This window comes from Diospyros lotus, chromosome 9, assembly GCF_014633365.1.
Source record: "Diospyros lotus cultivar Yz01 chromosome 9, ASM1463336v1, whole genome shotgun sequence".
Classification (NCBI taxonomy): domain Eukaryota; kingdom Viridiplantae; phylum Streptophyta; class Magnoliopsida; order Ericales; family Ebenaceae; genus Diospyros; species Diospyros lotus.
Window position 1 is genome coordinate 4508600 of NC_068346.1, and position 19567 is coordinate 4528166.

The window sequence follows — 19567 nt, forward strand, 5'->3', positions numbered from 1 at the left end:
CTAGGATAAATGTTGCAGGTATTCCCACTCTTAGCTTCCGGTAGGTCCAGAATCAGAGGGAGAATTCCAGCTCCAATATCTTTATAAATTGCTGGTCCTTCAATCAGATTTTCCTGACCCAATGCTATTTCATTTCCCACAAATTTCTTATCTGGAACACTACCAAATTCTTCCGCCCATGCACTAGCCACCCGAGGTAATGAGTTGGCTTTGGCTTCCTCTATCACTTCATCAATTGCTTCCCTATTATTTCCTTGCAGCCTTTCAGTAGATGCATCTTGGGGTATTATTTTTTCTTCTAACTTCTCAATCACTGCAACTGAATCCCCTTCCTGCCATATTGACTTCTCTTTCGGTTGGTCCATTTTGAGAAATTCCTCCTTGTTCAAACTTCCGTGATAATCATCGAAGTATTCCACCGAAAAGTTGTAATGATACTTCTTAATAAGTATCATCGCAAACTCTTGCAGCTTCTCACGGAACATACGGCCAAACTCCTCGCACTCTTCATGTATCCCATTACTTGTTCTTTCATCCTTATTGCTGCCAGCAGAAAATGCAGCCTCCTTTGGCTGCCATTGAGGCTCCATTCCAGCTGAAAATGAAACATTCTTTTACTGCAATTGAGTCTCCCATGGCCTCACATATGTCCTGTCTGTCTTGGCGTAACTTTTATGCGTGAAACCAGCCATAGGCCAAGAAACTGGAACTCCTTCCACCTTGCTTCGCCTCCCAAATTCACATGCCCGAACCGAGGATTGCTCTATCACTAGGAAATTAATCAGATTGGTTGGAAATAGCCTAAAGGGATTTGAATTCACCTGGACAGCTTGCCAACGAAGTCCGTTGCCTCTCAAACTCCAATCCTCAGCACTACAACAGCCGTCTATCTCCCAAGGCATCTGCGTCTAACGAAATTAATGGCAGTTCTTCTCAACCCAATCACTGCCCAAGGTTCTCATCCCACTTGCGATCACCTCTGATTCCAAAATCACCAAAACTCGCTGCCGAGAGCCAATCTCTTGCTTCTCTTTCAAATCCGTTTAAACTGGCTATGATAGCCTTCTTCACCTCTGTCGTCAACTCCAATGGAGCTCCTGCAACCTATCTTCCGCTTCAGTCGCACGCGCCTAGGTTGTCAGCTTTAGTCGCGGACGCTCGGTGGTCCGCTTAACTCTCTGATGGACTACCTCTTCCCACGAACGACGCCCGTTCGCATCACCCCACTGTCCGCTTCTCACGAACAAATGTTGTCCGTTTCACCTCCGGCGGACTTACGCTCGCCTTGGACGGTCGCAAACCACAACCAATCGCGAATGCTTCTCAGTTCGTGTCTCACCTAATCACCGACTCAGCGACCCAGACCCAGTCGCTCCAGATCACGAATCCTCCTAGATGTTTGCATCAACACCAGTGGACTCGCTATCACCCCGGAACTTCTACCTATTCCGTTTAATCACTGAAATTGATTTCAACAGCCTTCGAAACGAATCGGAACCACCGCCAAGAACCGTTGCTCTGCTTCGACTCTAGCTGGATTACCTCCAAATCGGATCGGACACTATTGAATTTACGAACTCACAGCCGAGGATGACTGCTCTAATACCATTTGTCACGAACCTAGGGTTTGTGATAAGTTAGAAGAGGAATTGGGGAATGAAATCAGAATTGTAGGAGGGGGAAAATCAGTAGAAACATGGAGAGATATTGAGAGAGAGAGGGGAAGAAGCAAGAGGAACGTGAGGGAGATTGGAGAGAGAGACTTGGAGAGAAAATAGAGATTCAATATCAATTTCAGCATGCCCTCTCCTCTTACAATGGGCCTTTTTATAGGCCTTAGCTAGCTCCTTAACTAATTTCTAACAGCACCCATGTGCTCCTAACAAACACCCAAATATCTCCTAACAAACTAATATAACTAATTACATTATTGCCCTTCTAATTACCCTTGGGACATGACAATTGTGGCTCTGATACCGTGTAAAAACAAGAAGCAATTAGGCTTTTGAAAGGATAGACAAAGACACCTACCTCTTCGGCTTTCCCTTTATTTATAACTCTAGAATTTACAGTTTAGAAATCTAGAAAAGGAAAGACTATGCATAGAAACATTCTCCTAATTACAGCTACTATACAATAACTGTCATTTAGATTGATCGCTATCTTCCTTTTTGTATTCCCTGATTTATGCCATAAAATCTGCCATTTACAGCCATGCACCACCAAGGCAACCTTTCTATAATAGCCACATACACACAGCTGTACCAGCTGTTTACCTGAGAATCCAACAGGATTTTTCAAAAGAATCAAACAAAACTAATCACTTAATTAGTAATTTGTAGGTTACTTAATTCTATTTTTACTTTTAATATTTTGGTTAGTATTTATATTTAAATAGGTACTTAAACAAGTTAATGGGTCAACTTGATTTATGCATGTTAACCTTAACGTGCATTTAATAGGTTCACCTGTTTACCTATTTAGTTAACATTGTTGAAGAGAATGTAACAATAAGATAGTATTGGCTTCTGCTTTCCTTCTGTTTTTATATTGTTGTTTATGTGTTATTGTATGTGAGGCAGTAAGTCCTCTTGTCGGTTATAAGCTACATATATATAAGCAGGTTATGTTGTTTGGTTATTCATTGATTTTAGATAGTTAGTAAAATTACAGCACATCAGTTTTCTATCTCCTCTATTTCTCGAGATCTTATGCCCTAAGGTTTCCGACTTACATGGTATCAAAGCCAAAATAGGAAGGAAAAGGAAAACCTAGTAGCAGATGCGCTGTCTAGGTGTTTTGAGGAAGGGAGTCTGGCTACAATCACCACCCTTGTTCCCAATTGGTGCCAAGAGGTAGTTGACAGTTACAAAACAACTAGAAGAACCAAGGAACTTCTTCAGCAGCTGGTAGTAAACCCATCATCAAGACCAGGTTACACTTTGAGCAATGGCTTAATCTGGTATCAAGGGAAGCTGGTGATAGGAGAGGATGAGGAACTAAGGAAGAAAATAATAGAGGCATTACATGCTTCCCCCATAGGGGGACATTTGGGTATTGAAAACACCTATCACAAGGTCAAACAATTATTCCAATGGCCCGGCATGAAAAGGTATGTCAAGGATTTTGTACTAAGCTGTGATACTTGCAGAAGATGCAAATATGAGAATTTAGCCAAGCCAAGGCTACTGCAGCCTCTGAATATACCTAGGGGACCATGGGAGAGTATCTCAATGGATTTCATTGAGAGACTTCCAAAATCTGAAGGAAAAGACTGCATCATGGTGATGGTAGACCGGTTCACCAAATATGGCTACTTCAACGGACTAGTAATCCCTACACTGCTCAAGAGGTAGCAAAGGTGTTCCTGGATCAGGTAATCAAGCTACACGGCACACCTAAGGCCATAGTATCTGATCGCGACAAGATCTTTACTAGTTTGTTGTGGAAGGAGTTAATGCGGCTGCTGGGAGTTAAGCTACATATGTCGACGGCTTACCACCCTGAATCAGATGGACAAACCGAAAGGATGAATCAGTGCCTGGAGATGTATCTAAGGTGTTCTTGCTTCTTACAACCAAGAACTTGGCACAAGTGGCTTCCTATGGCCCAATGGTGGTACAACTCTAGCCACCACAGCTCTATAAAAAGGTCTCCTTTCGAAGCACTCTATGGCTATAAACCACCACTTCTACCATCCCTAGGAGACTCTTCTACAGTGGCAACTTTGGATGTTTATCTCCAACAAAGGCAGCAAGCTTTATAGGTGCTAAAAAAGGAAGTAGCTATTTCTCAGAATTGGATGAAGCAATTTGCAGATAGGAGGAGAAGCGAAAGAGAATTTCAGGTTGGGGAATGGGTGTACTTGAAGCTTAAACCGGGTCACCTAAGGGCTTTAATGCAAAACCCCAGCTCCAAGTTGAATCCAAGATTCTATGGCCCATTTCCCATCACTACAAAGGTGGGAAATGTAGCATACCGACTGCAATTACCAGAAGGCTCCAACATCCACCCGGTATTCCATGTGGCACTCCTAAAAAAATCAGTGGGAACACAACCAACAAGTCCTACCCTACCCTGTCTCCCAAGTGCCAATGACAGTATTAAGGAACCTATAGCTGTGCTAGATAGGAGGGTGATCTACAAGCACGGGGCTCCTATTCCTCAAGTTCTCGTCAAGTGGTCTCATCTCCACTCGGATAGCAACACATGGGAATACCTTCCGGACATGCTTTGCCAATTTCCGAGAGTAGCCAGCCTCCTCCACATTTCTTGAGGACAAGAAAATTTTGTAGGGAGGGATAATTGTCATGATCCACGTAGCAAGGAGGGGGAGATATAGTAATTAAATGTAATAGGAATGGAGGAATAGCAATTAGCAGAATATGCTATAAAGGGGGTACAAATTTGTTGTTGCTTAGGCAGATTGTACATTTCCCTGCTGTAAGTGGTTACCGCACATGGGGTAAGGAATCCAGCTATATAAACAACTAATCCTTGCCACGGACAGATATGAAAATATTCTAACAAAATCCTAAACATTCTCTCTCTCATTCTCTCTCTCTCTCTCCCTATCTGTTTCTTCTTTCTCCCTAATTCCTCCCTCTATCTTCCTTCCGTTTTTCTTTCAAACAGTTCATTGGTCGAAGGAATTGCTGGTCAGATCCTTGGGAGCTGACAGAATGATGGAGCTTTTATGGCTTAAGTCACTGTTTGTGGAGTTGGGTTATTCAAATGTTACAACTCCCATTATCTAGTGTGATAATTTGGCAGCTAAGAGTATGGCAAAAAATCTTGTTTTTCACTCTCGTACAAAACATGTTGGTGTTGACGTACACTTTCTTAGAGAAAAAGTTGAAAATGGTTGTCACATACCTAGGGTTACCTAGGGTTGTGATTGGAATTTGGGAGCGAAACAGGATGATAGAATTAAAGGAGGGAGAGAGAATTCAAAGAGAGAGTTAGAGGGAGAGATTAGAGAGGAAACAAGAGAGAGAGAATTAGGGAGATATGAATCACTTCATTCATCAACATACATTTCTCTACATTTTAGGGCCTATTTATAAACTATTCAATAGTAACTGAAATTGGAAAATAGCACCCATGTGCTCCTAACAACTCACAAAATACCTCCTACAAACTATTACAACCTTATTACAATAATGCCCTTCTCGCTACCCATGAGTTGTGACATTCCCCTCCCCTTGAAAGGTTTCTTGTCCCCAAGAAACTTATTACAACCAAGTCATTGTTTCTTCATCCAATACCCGTCCTCACCCATTGGTTTCTTCTTCGCTTTTTCTTCTTTTTATCTTGTTTTTCCCTTCTCTTTTGCTTTCTTTTTTCCGTCTCCTCGGCAGTAATAGTAGTATGTCTTGCTACCGCACCAATGGAAACATGAGTAAGCAAAACAACAAGGGTCTCGGTTCCTTCAACAAAGAATCCCTTCCTTTTCTTCCTTTCATCTTGTTTCACTTTATCCTTCTGCATCCTCCATTGCTCTAAATCAGAAACATACTGCTGGAAGGTTTTAGTGTAATCAATTTCATGCAAGCATCCTCCCTTGACCTCTAACCATTCTTGAACTGCCCTCCATTGGTTATCCATTTCGATGAAGGCACAAATTTCCCTCCAATTGACTGATTTCCCAGTTGGAGTTACCTGATTCAGAGTAGGTAATTCAGCCACTCCTTCCATTCCTATTCTTTCTAGGGAAATAGATTTAAAATCTCCACAATCTAAGGCTGTTGTGGGCGTTTCCATTCCAAGATCTTTGGCTCCCGGACTGTTAGCTAACATCTCAGTTTTATCCTCAACAGTTACCTCCTCCAACGGTGTCATATTGAGGATTTTAGCGGCTGGATTTTCAGTACCAGTGAGAGTGCTTGAGATGCTGCCAATTGTTGGACTGCCAGCCCCCAATTCTTCGATCCCTTCTACTGCTTCTTTTTCTTCCTCATCAGCTTCTTGCATCTCCAAATTAACAGCCTTAGAAGCTCCATTGATCATATAAGTTTTGGTCCTTTCTCCAAACCGGTTACTCAAGTCAATTACAAATTGCGGCCAGCTCAATTCCACCCTTCCCCAGCTCCAATTCTGGAACCAAATGTATGGAATTCCACTTAGATTAGTTGCAGCCATTTTTACCTTCTCCTTTTCAGCCACTCGTTGTTGGTAGAACACTCGTTCACATTACCGAATCCACCATTTTGGCCTATCCCTGTCAAACACCGGAATAGCCAATGAAGCAAGAGTGGGCAAATCAGCACTTGGAATTGAAGTCAACAAAGTCCGATTAGCAGTCTGAAATTTATATGAACGCAGAATCAAAGAATCATCCAGCTGCCTACGGAGGTCCTTAATTTCCTTTGTTGCAGCAATTAGTCTTTCAGCCATCTCCTCAGTTCAATTCCTTGAAATTACACCCTGCACAGCCTCTTAATCAGCTTCCAAAGACCACTCCGGAAACTTATTTCGGTACTCCAAACCCACCAGAATTCAATCACTGAAATTGCTTCGATAAATCACCAAGACCTATTGATAATTGATCGCTTCCAAATCCGCAACCTTAGCAACTTCAAGTTCAGCCAATCTAAATTCGCTGGAACCTAAATTCAGCAACCTATTATGCCTCAGGTCACTGCTTCGCCTCGACTGCAACTACTGCTTCGCCATGACTGCAACTGATCACTACTAATATTGCTTTTGGAGTTGCCTGGCTCACAGTTGAGGAATGATCGGTTCCATTGCAGTACTTCAAAGTCGCCTCTAGATCTCAAACGAAAATCACCGCTAGAAATTAATAACAGAGAAGTATCATTCCGCTCGCTGTAATTCCTCCAAATCGCCGAAATTCACCCCTGTACCGTTTTCTGATAGCACCTTCTTTCACGACTTGGTCACATGCAGTGACCTAGACCTGAATTTCCGCTCTTGACCACGCCTGCCTTCTCGCCTCAACCACATGCAGTGAGTTTGTCGAAATCAAAGTGATTCAAGGATCACCACCGTCCCACCCATTCACCGACCGCTGCTTAGGATTTCGCTAAATTCTTGGATCGGCCACCGTCTCCGAAATTCCCAGAATTTGCTGCTCTTGATTTGCCTCCTAATTCCGCTCGATATCTCGTAGGAATTCTTTCGGCCTGCGTTGTCTTCACTCCCGGGCCGAAGTTGCTTTGCTCGGCTTCGCTTTTCAAATCCGAACTTGCTTGGCTCAACTACGCCTTCCAATCCGTGTTCAATTCTGCCTTGTCGTAGTCGCTGGGTTGGAGTGCCTAGCCCGCTCAATTTTGGTTCATCTCTTCTACCTTCGAGTCGACTTCCTTCTCGTTGGATTCGGTGCCTTCTTCTCTCACCCGATCACCATCCAAGGCTTGGAGAACCACTAGCTTTGCTTCAATCTTCTTGGAGTCACTATCGCCACCCAATCACCGTCCACCGTCTTGCTTTTGAAGCCACTTCCGCTGCGTAACTCCTCCTTACCTGATTTGACTTCGTCACTGAGAGCAATAGCCTATGGCCGCAATGCCGATCCGATCCTCCTGTTCTGTGTCCGATTCACAACGGATTCGAGATTGCTTGGACTCGATCGCGATCGCTGTAGCCTCCGATCGCTCCAATCTACTTCTCTCTGATGCCTTAGTCTACTTCAGTCGTGCCTTCCTTCTTGCCCTGGTCACCTGCAACGACCAGATCTGGGACGCGATCAAGGACACTTGAGTTTAACACCGATTCTAGATTGCGGCTAGGATTAGGATCGGATGCCTAGGTCTCCTTGCTGAGGAGCGTCGCCTTCAACATATAAGTCCGATCACTGTCGGAACTATCTTGGCCAACGTCGCCTTCGATACCGAGCCGATGTCTGCTTCGCACGACTTCGCCTCTCAATTCCGATTCAATTCCAAGCCAAATTGTACGTGCCTGAAGCAACGAAAATCGCCTAGCTCGTCGGAATTAAATGCCTAAATCGCCCTAGCTAACTGCCAAGAACTTCCTGATCACCGCCTTTCAAGAATCGAATCTGAATTCAGCTATTAAAGTCTCCATAATCACAACCGAGGAATGATTGGCTCTGATACCATTTGTCACATACCTAGGGTTACCTAGGGTTGTGATTGGAATTTGGGAGCAAAACAGGATGATAGAATTAAAGGAGGGAGAGAGAATTCAAAGAGAGAGTTAGAGGGAGAGACTAGAGAGGAAACAAGAGAGAGAGCATTAGAGAGATATGAATCACTTCATTCATCAACATACATTTCTCTACATTTTAGGGCCTATTTATAAGCTATTCAATAGTAACTGAAATCTGGAAAATAGCACCCATGTGCTCCTAACAACTCACAAAATACCTCCTACTAACTACTACAACCTTATTACAATAATGCCCTTCTCGCTACCCATGAGTTGTGACAATGGTGAAGTGGAAATTCGATATGTCCCTACATCTAAGCAGGTAGCTAATATTCTAACCAAGAGTTTGTCTAGAGACAGATTTCAAATGTTATGTTGTAAACTCGAGCTTACATGGACTCCTATTAGCACTGGTGAACAAAGATACACAGCAAATGAAGCATCTCATAGAAGCCTATATCCTACAGAGCCACTAGAGAAGCTTGATTTGAAGGGGAGTGTTGAAGAGAATGTAACAATAAGATAGTATTGGCTTCTGCTTTCCTTCTATTTTTATATTGTTGTTTATGTGTTATTGTATGTGAGGCGGTAAGTCCTCTTGTCGGTTATAAGCTGCATATATATAAGCAGCTTATGTTGTTTGGTTATTCATTGATTTTAGACAGTTAGTAAAATTACAGCACATCAATTTTCTCTCTCCTCTGTTTCTCGAGATCTTATGCCCTAAGGTTTCCGACTTACAAACATGTCCAAGTTCAAGTTGAGCCTTGGTAAATCATGACCTATTAGTGACTTGACCTGAACCCGACTTGTGTACTTATTTTGACACCCCTAGGGTTGCCTAAATGGATTCTAGATTATCAATGCTCTCTACTTATGACCATATCTTCTTTCTATACAACTATTATCATCAAATTTTCTTTTGTTCCTTTTTTTTTTTTCCTTATCCTAAAAGTAGTTAAAATCTAGGCCAACTAATCAAATAGAACTTTTGACCCCAAGTTTTTTCTATTCCTTATCTTCAACAAGATTTTATTCGTAATGTAGTTAAAGATAAAAAAAAAAATAATGAAAAGAAAACAAAGCAAAACTATATCCTAAGAAATGTACATATCATAAAATCTCATCGTCATCAACTATAACTTATCCTAACCAAGTTCGGGTTGATGGAACAACATTCATAATGTCAATTGACCTCCAAGAGTCACACTGGCAATACAAATCCATGTAAAAGAACAATGTGAGCAAATTTTATGTTGGATGCCCTTCCAAGCTCTCTAGCAAGAGAATGATGAGATATCAAATAAGTACTAAAAAATGTTAAATTTAACTAAATTTACAATATCCTTGTTTTTCATTTGCTTAGATCAAAAATTTTGAAAGCACCATAATACAAGGTAACTTGATCAATATCATGACATTTACAAGACATCCCAAATTTCAAAAATTTCCAGGACGACACATTATCAGATACTGATTCATGTGATTAACCAATGCTAAAGTATTCTCCAAAAATTGCTCTATGAAAATCAAAACTCAAACTTTACTACATACTGCGCTTTGAAAATGATGTTTAACTTGAGGAACATACGTATTATTCTGAAGTAGCAGCAACTCCTCCCATATAGAATTACAATAAGCATTGCCCAAAATCTGAAATAGATCCAAGATGGTAGGTTCCCAAACCTTGACATCTAATGTTATAGACCTCACCTGTAGTAGATAAGACAAATATCTAATTAGCTCTCTGCTCTAAGACGAAATTGGAACAATCATGATATTAGACATTAGATCATTTCATGTTAACACTCTTTTATGCTAGCTTTGCGTACAGTGAGCTCTTATGTGCATCCATATTCTCACAAAAGCGGATGAGGTTGCTACATAAAGCTAACAATAGTTTTGCCAAATTTTGTGTGTGCTCACTTTTTTTTTTTGGAGGGGGGGGGGGGTTCACTATTGTTTATCTGTCCTTTTCCAATCTATGCTTCCATCAACATTGGAAGCTATCTACTTATTGAGGCATCTAATGGAAAGGTCTAGAGAGAAATAGAATGATTTGCATATGGTATTCATAGACAGGGAAAAAGGTTAGGATGGAATCTCAATAGATGTATTATGGAGAATTTTAGAGAAGACAAGAGTCTAAATTCCTTATATATAGATTTCTAAACACATGTATCATTACGCAAAAATGTATGCTAGGACTCATGGGAAGATATTGAGGCTTTTCTGAGTACAGTTGGATTATATCAGTGATCTAAACAAAGTCCTTACCCTTCGCTCTTGTGATGGATGAACTCATAAAGCACATTCAAGAAGAGGCTCCCTAGTGTATGTTATTGCTGATAATATTATCTTGGTGGATAATACTTTAGAATCCAAAGGATTCAAATTGAATAGATCAGAATCGAATATATGAAATGTAAACTTAGTAAAAACAGAAGTATGGATGATGTTGTAGTGGGACTTGAGGACCAAGTTACTCTTATAAAGTATCATTTTATTTTTTTCGCTTTCTCTGGTGCCAAGCTTCAAACCCTTGACCTTGTGTATGTTCCCCAAAATACAGTATCATGCCCACCAACATTCAAGGAAGCTCAGTTAGAAAATATCATTTTAGATATTTCAGATTAATCGTTAAAAAAAGAAGGGAAGATTACTGAGGATATTACTCAAAAAATTAATGCAGGGTGGTTAAAGTGGAGAAGTGTGTGTAACATTTTTATGCGATCATAAAATCCCTTTAAAGCTAACAAGAAAAGTCCAACCGAACAACTATAACACCATCTTTATTATATAGTGCAAAACATCATGAAATTAAGTACCAACATGTGCAAAATATAAACCTAACTTAAATGTGAATGTTATGATAAATGTATGACCATATAGGAAAAGACAATTTGAAATAAAATTATCTGTAATAAGGTTGGAGTAACGGCTATCGAATATCAAATGTGTGACACATGATAAAGATAGTTTGTATATAAAAGAAGAAACCAATAGATACACCTGTGAGGAAAGTCAATGAAAGGGAAAAAGTTTGTAACAAAAGAGGAAAACCAAAGAAAACTTGGTAGGAAACACTGAAACATGACATGGGAAATAACACTTAACCTTGGTAGGAAGACCAAATGAACCTTAATGATCCAAGCTGTTCTTCCAGTCAACTATGGAAAGAACACATGCTAGCAGATAAGCATTACAAAATCCCAGCTCCTTTTTTAAATTAGTCCACAATCTACACAGTCTCTATATATATTCTTTCTCTGGACCACTGGAGCAACTTCCTATAAATTTTGTTTCTAAAACAATAGTCAAAAGTCTTATGAAAGTAAAAACAAATAATTCAATCTCTGACTCAGAAATATCAATTCATTTCTATGATTGAAACAGAAACAGAGAAAAAAGAAGAAAAAGAAAAAAAGAAATGAAAAACAGTGCTCCATTTCTGTGGTCTTACTACTAACAGTCGTACAAATATTATTATCTATCCAGGACGTACAGTTTGAAACATAACTACAAGTGAACCAACAAAACAGAAGTGTTAAAGGGCAGAAAGCAAAAAAAGAAAAAAGAGAAACTGAAATTTGCCAAGTAGGAAACAGAAATGGATTCAACTTTTCAGGAAAAAAATCAAACAGATTCACCTTTGAGATATGAACACCAAGGTTACGGTGAACACCAGAGCATTCAATGCAGATCAAAATGCCAAGATTTAGAGATGCCCAATCAGGTTCTGGAGCACTGCAATCTGCACAAATGTCATTTCCAGGAATTTCTCTGAGAATCCTAGATGCACAAGCCACTTCATTCCCTTTCATCACATCAGGACTTGGTTCACGCTGATCAAATGATTGAACATCAAAAGGAAAACCACCACTATTATTCTTATTTTCCATGCCAGTTCTCACAGGAGGAAGCTGCACAACACACAACTAGTTATTGTCAATTAAAACTAAAATATTACCAAGCCCACCATCATAGAACTATTCACCAAAGTATAAAGCTTCAGAGATGTCAACCTGTCGCAAGTGAGAATTCAAAAGTGATGCAATAACTCCTGTTATTTTGTTCATCCAGTCGATCCTTTCAGCTTCATTTTCAGCCTAGGCAAACCAGATGAAGAAAAGGCTTGAATAATGCCCAAACTAATTACACAGTTCGTACAGAAAAATCCACAACAAAAGAGGCTTGCAGAAGAAAACTAATTCACTTTCCAAAGGGTGAAAGAAAAACTAAGGAAACCTAAATTATGTGATATAGAAACCACCTTTCTTTCATAGCCAATTCACAATATACTTTACAACCCATTGCACTCGTTTATCTTGATAATTGGATGTCCCATCAATGGAACGAGGATAAGATACCAACTAATATGACTCACTAATATGTAACAAAATCAAATGATTATAATGCTAAATTTGCAGAATACCAAATCATAAGCTGTGCTATCAAACAAATAACTTTCTAGGTCAGGAAGGTATTAAACAGTCACATGAGATAGTAGCTGAGTGATGAAGTAACAATTTGCTAGGAACAGCCTAGAGAGGATGCACATCAACTGTCACTAATGAGTAGACAAATGTATTGTTTTCCCACTTTCTTCTTGTTCCCAATGCTCATTCTCATGCATTTTTGTTTAATTAGGGAATGAAGTATATACACTGACTAATATGTCTCATGATCATACTTGCTGAACTCATTAGACTTTCACCTGCAATGTGTAAGTCTTTGAGGGGGAAATTATTCTGAAGCAAAGACGGAGATCTGCATCCTCTGCATCAAACTTTATTGTTGAAGTATGAAGGTCAACGGTTCGACAACCCAAGGTTTCCTCACCAAGTGACAATGCCCTATGGTGTCTCAAACGAAATCTTCCAAAAACACGACTATTATGCTCCATTGAACTGAGAGAATGCATTGATGGAGAAGCCTGAGAGAGCAGGATTAACAAATTAAAGATAAAATAACCAGAAGCAATTCAGTAACCCTCACAAAATTGCAATTATTTAAATTAGAATAGCAACCATATTGAAGGAATAGCATGTTAAAAATTGTGGAAGCTTGCCATTAAACGATAGCATTATACTTGTGTTGTTAAGAGTTTTATACGTTGGTTTCCAATGATGGAAATTATGGCAGATGTTTGGCTTCGTTTTCCTGAGTATAATCAAGACCAAAAGTTCCCTTGCAGTAAGAGGGACAGGCACTAGCCACCAATCAAAAAGATCCTAATAGGTTTCTTGAGGCATATCTTGGTCCTACCTCTTAACCCAGATTTCAAGGAGAGCATTTTGCAATTATTGGAGTGGCTCAAATGAGGTTTTACTTGGGGGGCAAGGCCCTCAGTCAGTGGAGAACCGCAAACATGACTAATCACAAGGAAATGTCCTTGAGAAAGGGTTTTCTCAAGGATAATTGATTGCACAAGATAGAGGAGTATCATCCTTGAACAGCAACGACCTGCTGTGGCAAAGGCAGCCTGCTCAGGCCATTCCAAGATGCCCATGCGGAGATTCCTCAAGGGGAGGGCACAACTCAACTAACAAGACTGACATATGGCCTACTTTGCATGGAGATTACATGCCGTTGGATATTATCGTGTAGCACTTATGTTCTATATACAACAAGGAGAAACAGCCAAAATTTATATACAGTACAAAATAGTTACTTCAATGGAACATTATTCACAATGGAAAAAGGCTCTTAGAATAGACTTTTTCTAGTATTATATCATATAGCAGGAATGAGGCAAGTTGACAGGATTTTCAAAAATAAGATTTGCAACTTAGGACGAGGTAAAACAAAAAGTTAAGAGTACTAACAAGATCAATTTTGGCTTTTTTACTATTTGCTGTGGAAATGTGGGTCACTTGCTTAAGCACACTCCCAGGAGGAGTTTTCCTTGTTCACAGCTAAGTAAACATGCATCAGTGGTGATTCAAATATAAGGCCGCCACCTTAAGTTGCCGCAAACTTATGTGCAAAACCAAGTATTAGCGGTGCATTGGCACTGAATTTTAGCATGTAAAGATAAAAAGGAACCACATACCGCAGGTTTGCTACCCTTATTTATATGATAATACAAAGTTCCATGACTGTCGAGGACAAAGAATCGCCTCTTCCAATCAGCCCTCAAGCTGGACGAACGTTTTAAGAGATATCCTTGCTTAATTGTCTGGACCTGTAAGATTTGAGGTTGGCATCTCAAATTTGCCCTTTTGATAAACAAGACTCGCAGAAAAAAATATATTAAAACTTCACCATGAATAATTCAAATTTCTGAAGTCAAAAAAAGAGAATAGAAGTAAGTATACCCAATATTTGATAAACACACATTTGATGCAATAAACTACATAAAATGACCTAGTTACCTCCCCTTTTGCAGTTGACTGCATAATTGCTTCAATATCTTTGTTAGAACTCATGCCAACACCATTTATACCAATGGCACTTGTTGACACCTCAACATTGCCAGAAGCTAGAAACTGATCCAACTCTGTTTGAGTTCTGAACTCCTGTATTCTCTTTGCAAGATTATCTTTTTCAACATTGGCAAGTTCTTTAGATTGTTGCGCATATGTCAACACCTGTTTTGGAGTAACAGCCCACGTAGACATGTGAACTACTTTTCTGAACCAAACTGGGGCCTAAAGTGCATAATCACATTAGGAAGGCCAAACTCAGAGAGGCCTCTGGAAAAAAAAGATTCCCAAGGCATATGTTATTATAGTGTCTTTTAACAATTTTGCCTATCATGAGTGAAGATGCAAATTAACAAATGAATATGGAAATAATGGCTCAAGTCATTTAAACAAAAACACTAGCAGGATAGAAAACTAAATAGCTTACCCCTAGGAATGGAAATGGAGTCAGCACATTGACACGATATCGATATGACATGAAGGGATTAGAATACATGATATGACAAGGTAAGGACATGAAAATATATAAAACATGTTTCATATTTACACATAAAATAACAAATATTAGATAAAAGTTTCCGTTAAAAATACATTTTTAATTTAATATTTGTCAAATAATAAAAATTTAAAACTTTTGGAGTTTAAAATTCTAAAACACTATCCCACAAAACTATATTCAACAAGCAATTTAAAACTTTTGGACTATAAAATTCTTGAAAATTAAATAGTTTAGAGGAAGAAGAGCTAATATATATATATATATATATAATCCTCTTCTCTATTTTGATTTTTTTTTTTTTTTTGGCTAAGTAAAATCATATTTTGAAATTTATTTCCAACCTATTTTTCTAAATTTGTAATACAAATTTAATTTGTTTCAAGTGACAAACAACTTTCTTAAATATTTATACTAGTATTCAACACCTGTCTGGTACTATATTTTATTTTTTTAAGTAAAAAAGATATGTATAGATAGAAAGAAAACGTCAGTACAGAACACAAACCAAGGCATACCCTAGCGTACAATCTCACCGAAGTGAACACACACTCAAGATCCACACACGACTGGATCTAAACAACATAGAAGGAAAACAACGGAGATATATAGAAAGAAAATGTCAGGTACTGTATTTTATGGAAGCCAAGTTACAATCACAAAGTCAACATTCTAATAAGTGTTGCTGAAAGGGGGGACACCACAGAGCCAAAACATACAAAAATAAAATAAAACCTTAAAACCAGTTAACCAACAGTTCTATGTACTTGCAAAATGGAAATTTTCTTCTTCAGAAATATATTTGCAACATGGAGACAAAAATAAGATGCATATATAGTCTCAAATTGGATAAACATGGATATCCTGTGCACCACATACATAATGGAGGGAGGAAACAAGAGTGGAAGACAGTCTATTGTGGGTTGAAGAGGATTTTTGTAAGACAGAGAGAAACAAACAAAAAGAGTGTTGAGAATAAAATAATAACAACAAAGATATAGATTAACCCTCTATCTAACAGACAGTTTAAGCTTTTAGAGCATATGGTGATTAATAATTCAACAAGGAACAAAGGCAAAACTTTCTTGGTACAAAAACATCGAGGATAGAGCATGTCGAGACGAATAGTCCACTGTTCATGTGGATGCTCAATTCTCTCAAAACCATAGTATCTCAGCCTGGAGTCCTTAGCTCTCAGCTGGTATTCCAGAACCTGGATGTGCTTGCCTCCTCTAATTAAGGTGTCACCACTTGGTTTAAAGGCATGGGAAATTAAGGACATGCATGATTGAAGGGGAGAGGCAACCACAAATAGCCCTCATAGAGAAAAGGAAAAATTCATAGGGCAGAATATAACAAATAATAAAGTATTAAGGGATAAACCGTGCCAGTTAGCAGAAACCCTGGATCCAGCAAAATAAAAGGTCTTCAGATCAGGCCCCAGATATTTAAAATGAGATATTCCTTGTTTAAACAAACTGAGAGTCACCACACCATGTAACCTTTGCCGATATATAGCAGTAATATCCAACTAGAAGCTGGAAGGGTTGTGGCCACTATAATTGCTCCTTACAAATTTTATAATGGCATTAATAATGATACAATTCTCCAAAGATGGCATACTCCTGCCAATTATTCTGTCTGAATTTCTTTAACTCCTCAAAATATTTAATAAAGCAAAGGATATTGCAGACATACCTGGTGAATAAATGGCTCTAATTCACTAAGCAAGTCAAATCCCTGGAAGAATAAAGCAACCAAATATGTTAAGTCAACAAGATGGATAGCACATCCACTTGCAAAGAAGTTAAGCACTGAATAGAGTAATGAACTCACCAACTTAAAATATCTGAGGTGGGCATCCATTATTGCACTAAAGGACGCCAAAAACTCATATTTCTTTTTGGCCTCGACATTCATGAGAGCATTCACCTAAATTCCTTAAAAGCACGGAGGAACAATGATTAGAACCAGGAAGGTCAAAAATAAAAAGGTTGAGAAAGAGTTGAAAATGTATCAGGTTTACTAGATTGAAGCGGCGTCTCTCAAATGCAGACTTTGAATTGTGCAGATCCTGTCAAAAAGGAGCAGCAGGTATGAGCATGTTGGCAATCAGGATGGCATACTAATAGTTTATGAAGTGAACTAGCAAGCTACGAAGCACCATTACAGACACATGACCCTGACATGATAAGAGGCAAAAGGATAATTTTCATAGAAGAAAAAGGAACAATATAAAGTAGAGACATGGCCTGGTAAATACAAATTTACATCTATCTATGAAAATAATAATTAATTTCCTTCATTTCTTATACTATAAATACATTTTATCCCAAGTCATTATACCAAATTTGTGAGAAATCATTTTACACATTTAAAAGGAAGTGCAAGCAGTTCTTATATATATTTTTAAAAAAAAAAGTTCCATTCAAAATTAAAACAAAAGTTTGCATACTTTCTAAAATTAAGTAGTCTGAAGTAAGAGGATAAAGAAGCATAAATTACATAGTTTTCTATTTTCTAATTGAACCAATATTATTATATTGTATTGTGTTGAGAATCCCATATCGCCTCCACAAGGAAGACTTGGGCTATATATAAGGAGGAGGATCCCTCCACCTGTTAAGCTAACTTTTCAGGTTGGAGTTCTACCTCTAACTTATCACATAGTATCAAAGCTAACCCTTGACTGTCGTGGTCATGGACCAGTACCCTGCCCGATCACCTGGGCATGTATCAGTTACTGGAGAAGCTTCGGCGCGGGGGGGAGTGTTGAGAATCTCACATCGCCTCCATAAGGGAGACCTGGGCTATATATAAGGAGGAAGATCCCTCCACCTATTAAGCTAGCTTTTCAGGTTGGAGTTCTACCTCTAACTTCTTACATATTGCATATGTATCTAAACCAATGGTATACATGTCCCTAATGGGTCCAAGCCATATCTTCTCCAAGGCCATTATATCCCAAGCGCCTAAGGGGTTTCCACAAAATTTTATTTGGTCTTCCTCTACCTCATTTACTACAAACTTCTTCCCTTCCCTCAACCTAACAGGTATATCTATTGGTCTTCTTGTCACATATTCAAACCATCTTAATCTCATCTTTGGTATCTTATTGCAGATAATCCCAAGTTGAATGATACTAGATCTAATACATGAATCCAAATGAAAATGCATCAACTCTTTGAATTAGTACACACCAAGAAGACCCAAGTTGTAGTGTTGAACCAAATAGAACTAGATCTCTCAAGCAGAAATTTAAGCACCTTATAGTCCATTCCAATCCACCAATGCTATCTTCATGTAGCCTTAACCATTGTGGCTACACTTCACATCTTTCCCCTATCCATATAGGCCATCCTAAAAAAAGGCCCAGTGAAGCCACTCTCCACATTTCTGCACTAGCACGAAATGGAGAAGGAACCTTAAAAATATCTGTTTAAGGATGGCCAGCCATCCCAAACACTCTACCAGAACCCACCCACAAGCACTCCTGCATAAACTCCTAACAATATTCAATGAGTAATCCTCAATCTTAGTCTCCCAGAGGCAGACAAAGTCACCTTTCTATTATCTCAACAAGGACTCAACTATAGAAATGCCACTAAAATCATTGATATTTCTCACATGCACAGAAAATTCATAACTTCCCATGGATAAAGCATATGTAAGACCTCCCCCTCCCATCTTTAACACCCTGGGATCTACCTCTCTTTCTCATAATTAACATCACACACAAGCTTGTTAAACTCCCTCTGTTAATAACCTATCCAGGTTTGATCTCACTGTCAAGCCCCAGAATTGGGGTTGGACAATTCTGGAATTTGGGCATAATTCGCACAAGAATAGCTCTTAAGTAGGAACAAAAAGTGAGAGAAGAACGAGAAAAGAGAGTGAGAGATGGAAGAGAAAAGTGGATTGGAGGGAAAGAGTTTCGGTTATTACTCAAGATAGCCCCCATCCTCATGCTTGCAGGCCTTATATCGGTCCTGCCTTCCAACGGAATCATAACCGAAGGGAACAATTTGTTGTACAGTTAGCTACCCAACTACTAACCAGCTAACTGCTAATACAAGTGGCTATACATTTCTAACCAAAAGTCATGTTTGCCCTTACGGTCATGACAGCTTTTTCTACCTCAGGGTCCCATTCTACTGAAACTCAATTTTCCCAAACAAACCATGATGCGGGAGTCCAATGTCACACCCTTGGGTTGAGCTAGGGCATGAAAAGGAAATTGGGTAGATTAAGAGAAGAATTTGGGGGAAAGAGTTCAGATGGAAGAGAAAGAAACAGCAAGAAGAGGGAGAATGTTTGAGAGAAAGGGAGAGAGAGATAACACAGAGTATTCAATTCATTTCTCAACTTTCCCTCCCATCCTACAGCTGTGGCTTAATATATAGCCTCCTCACATGCACCCATGTGCAGTGCAAACAGAATTATAACTCCTCTAGCTACTGGACAAATATCCATAACAGAAAATAAAAGACAAAATTACAATAGCTATCCT

At 39.1% G+C, this 19567-nt stretch overlaps 1 protein-coding gene across 3 annotated transcripts in view; it reads right to left on the reverse strand.

Annotated features, from left to right (window-relative positions):
- LOC127810146 (ADP-ribosylation factor GTPase-activating protein AGD2-like) overlaps positions 1-19567 on the reverse strand; it is a 60894-nt gene that overhangs the window by 13545 nt on the left and 27782 nt on the right. For 2 of the 3 annotated variants that reach the window (XM_052349427.1, XM_052349429.1), the window contains 9 exons: positions 17084-17131; positions 16894-16989; positions 16756-16797; positions 14511-14786; positions 14189-14320; positions 12851-13069; positions 12159-12242; positions 11784-12056; positions 9725-9846 (listed from right to left, as the gene is read on the reverse strand). In XM_052349427.1, the coding sequence (XP_052205387.1) occupies positions 9725-9846; positions 11784-12056; positions 12159-12242; positions 12851-13069; positions 14189-14320; positions 14511-14786; positions 16756-16797; positions 16894-16989; positions 17084-17131 (1292 nt within the window). The remainder of the gene's footprint in view (positions 1-9724; positions 9847-11783; positions 12057-12158; positions 12243-12850; positions 13070-14188; positions 14321-14510; positions 14787-16755; positions 16798-16893; positions 16990-17083; positions 17132-19567) is intronic. The other variant, XM_052349428.1, reaches the window with a different exon arrangement.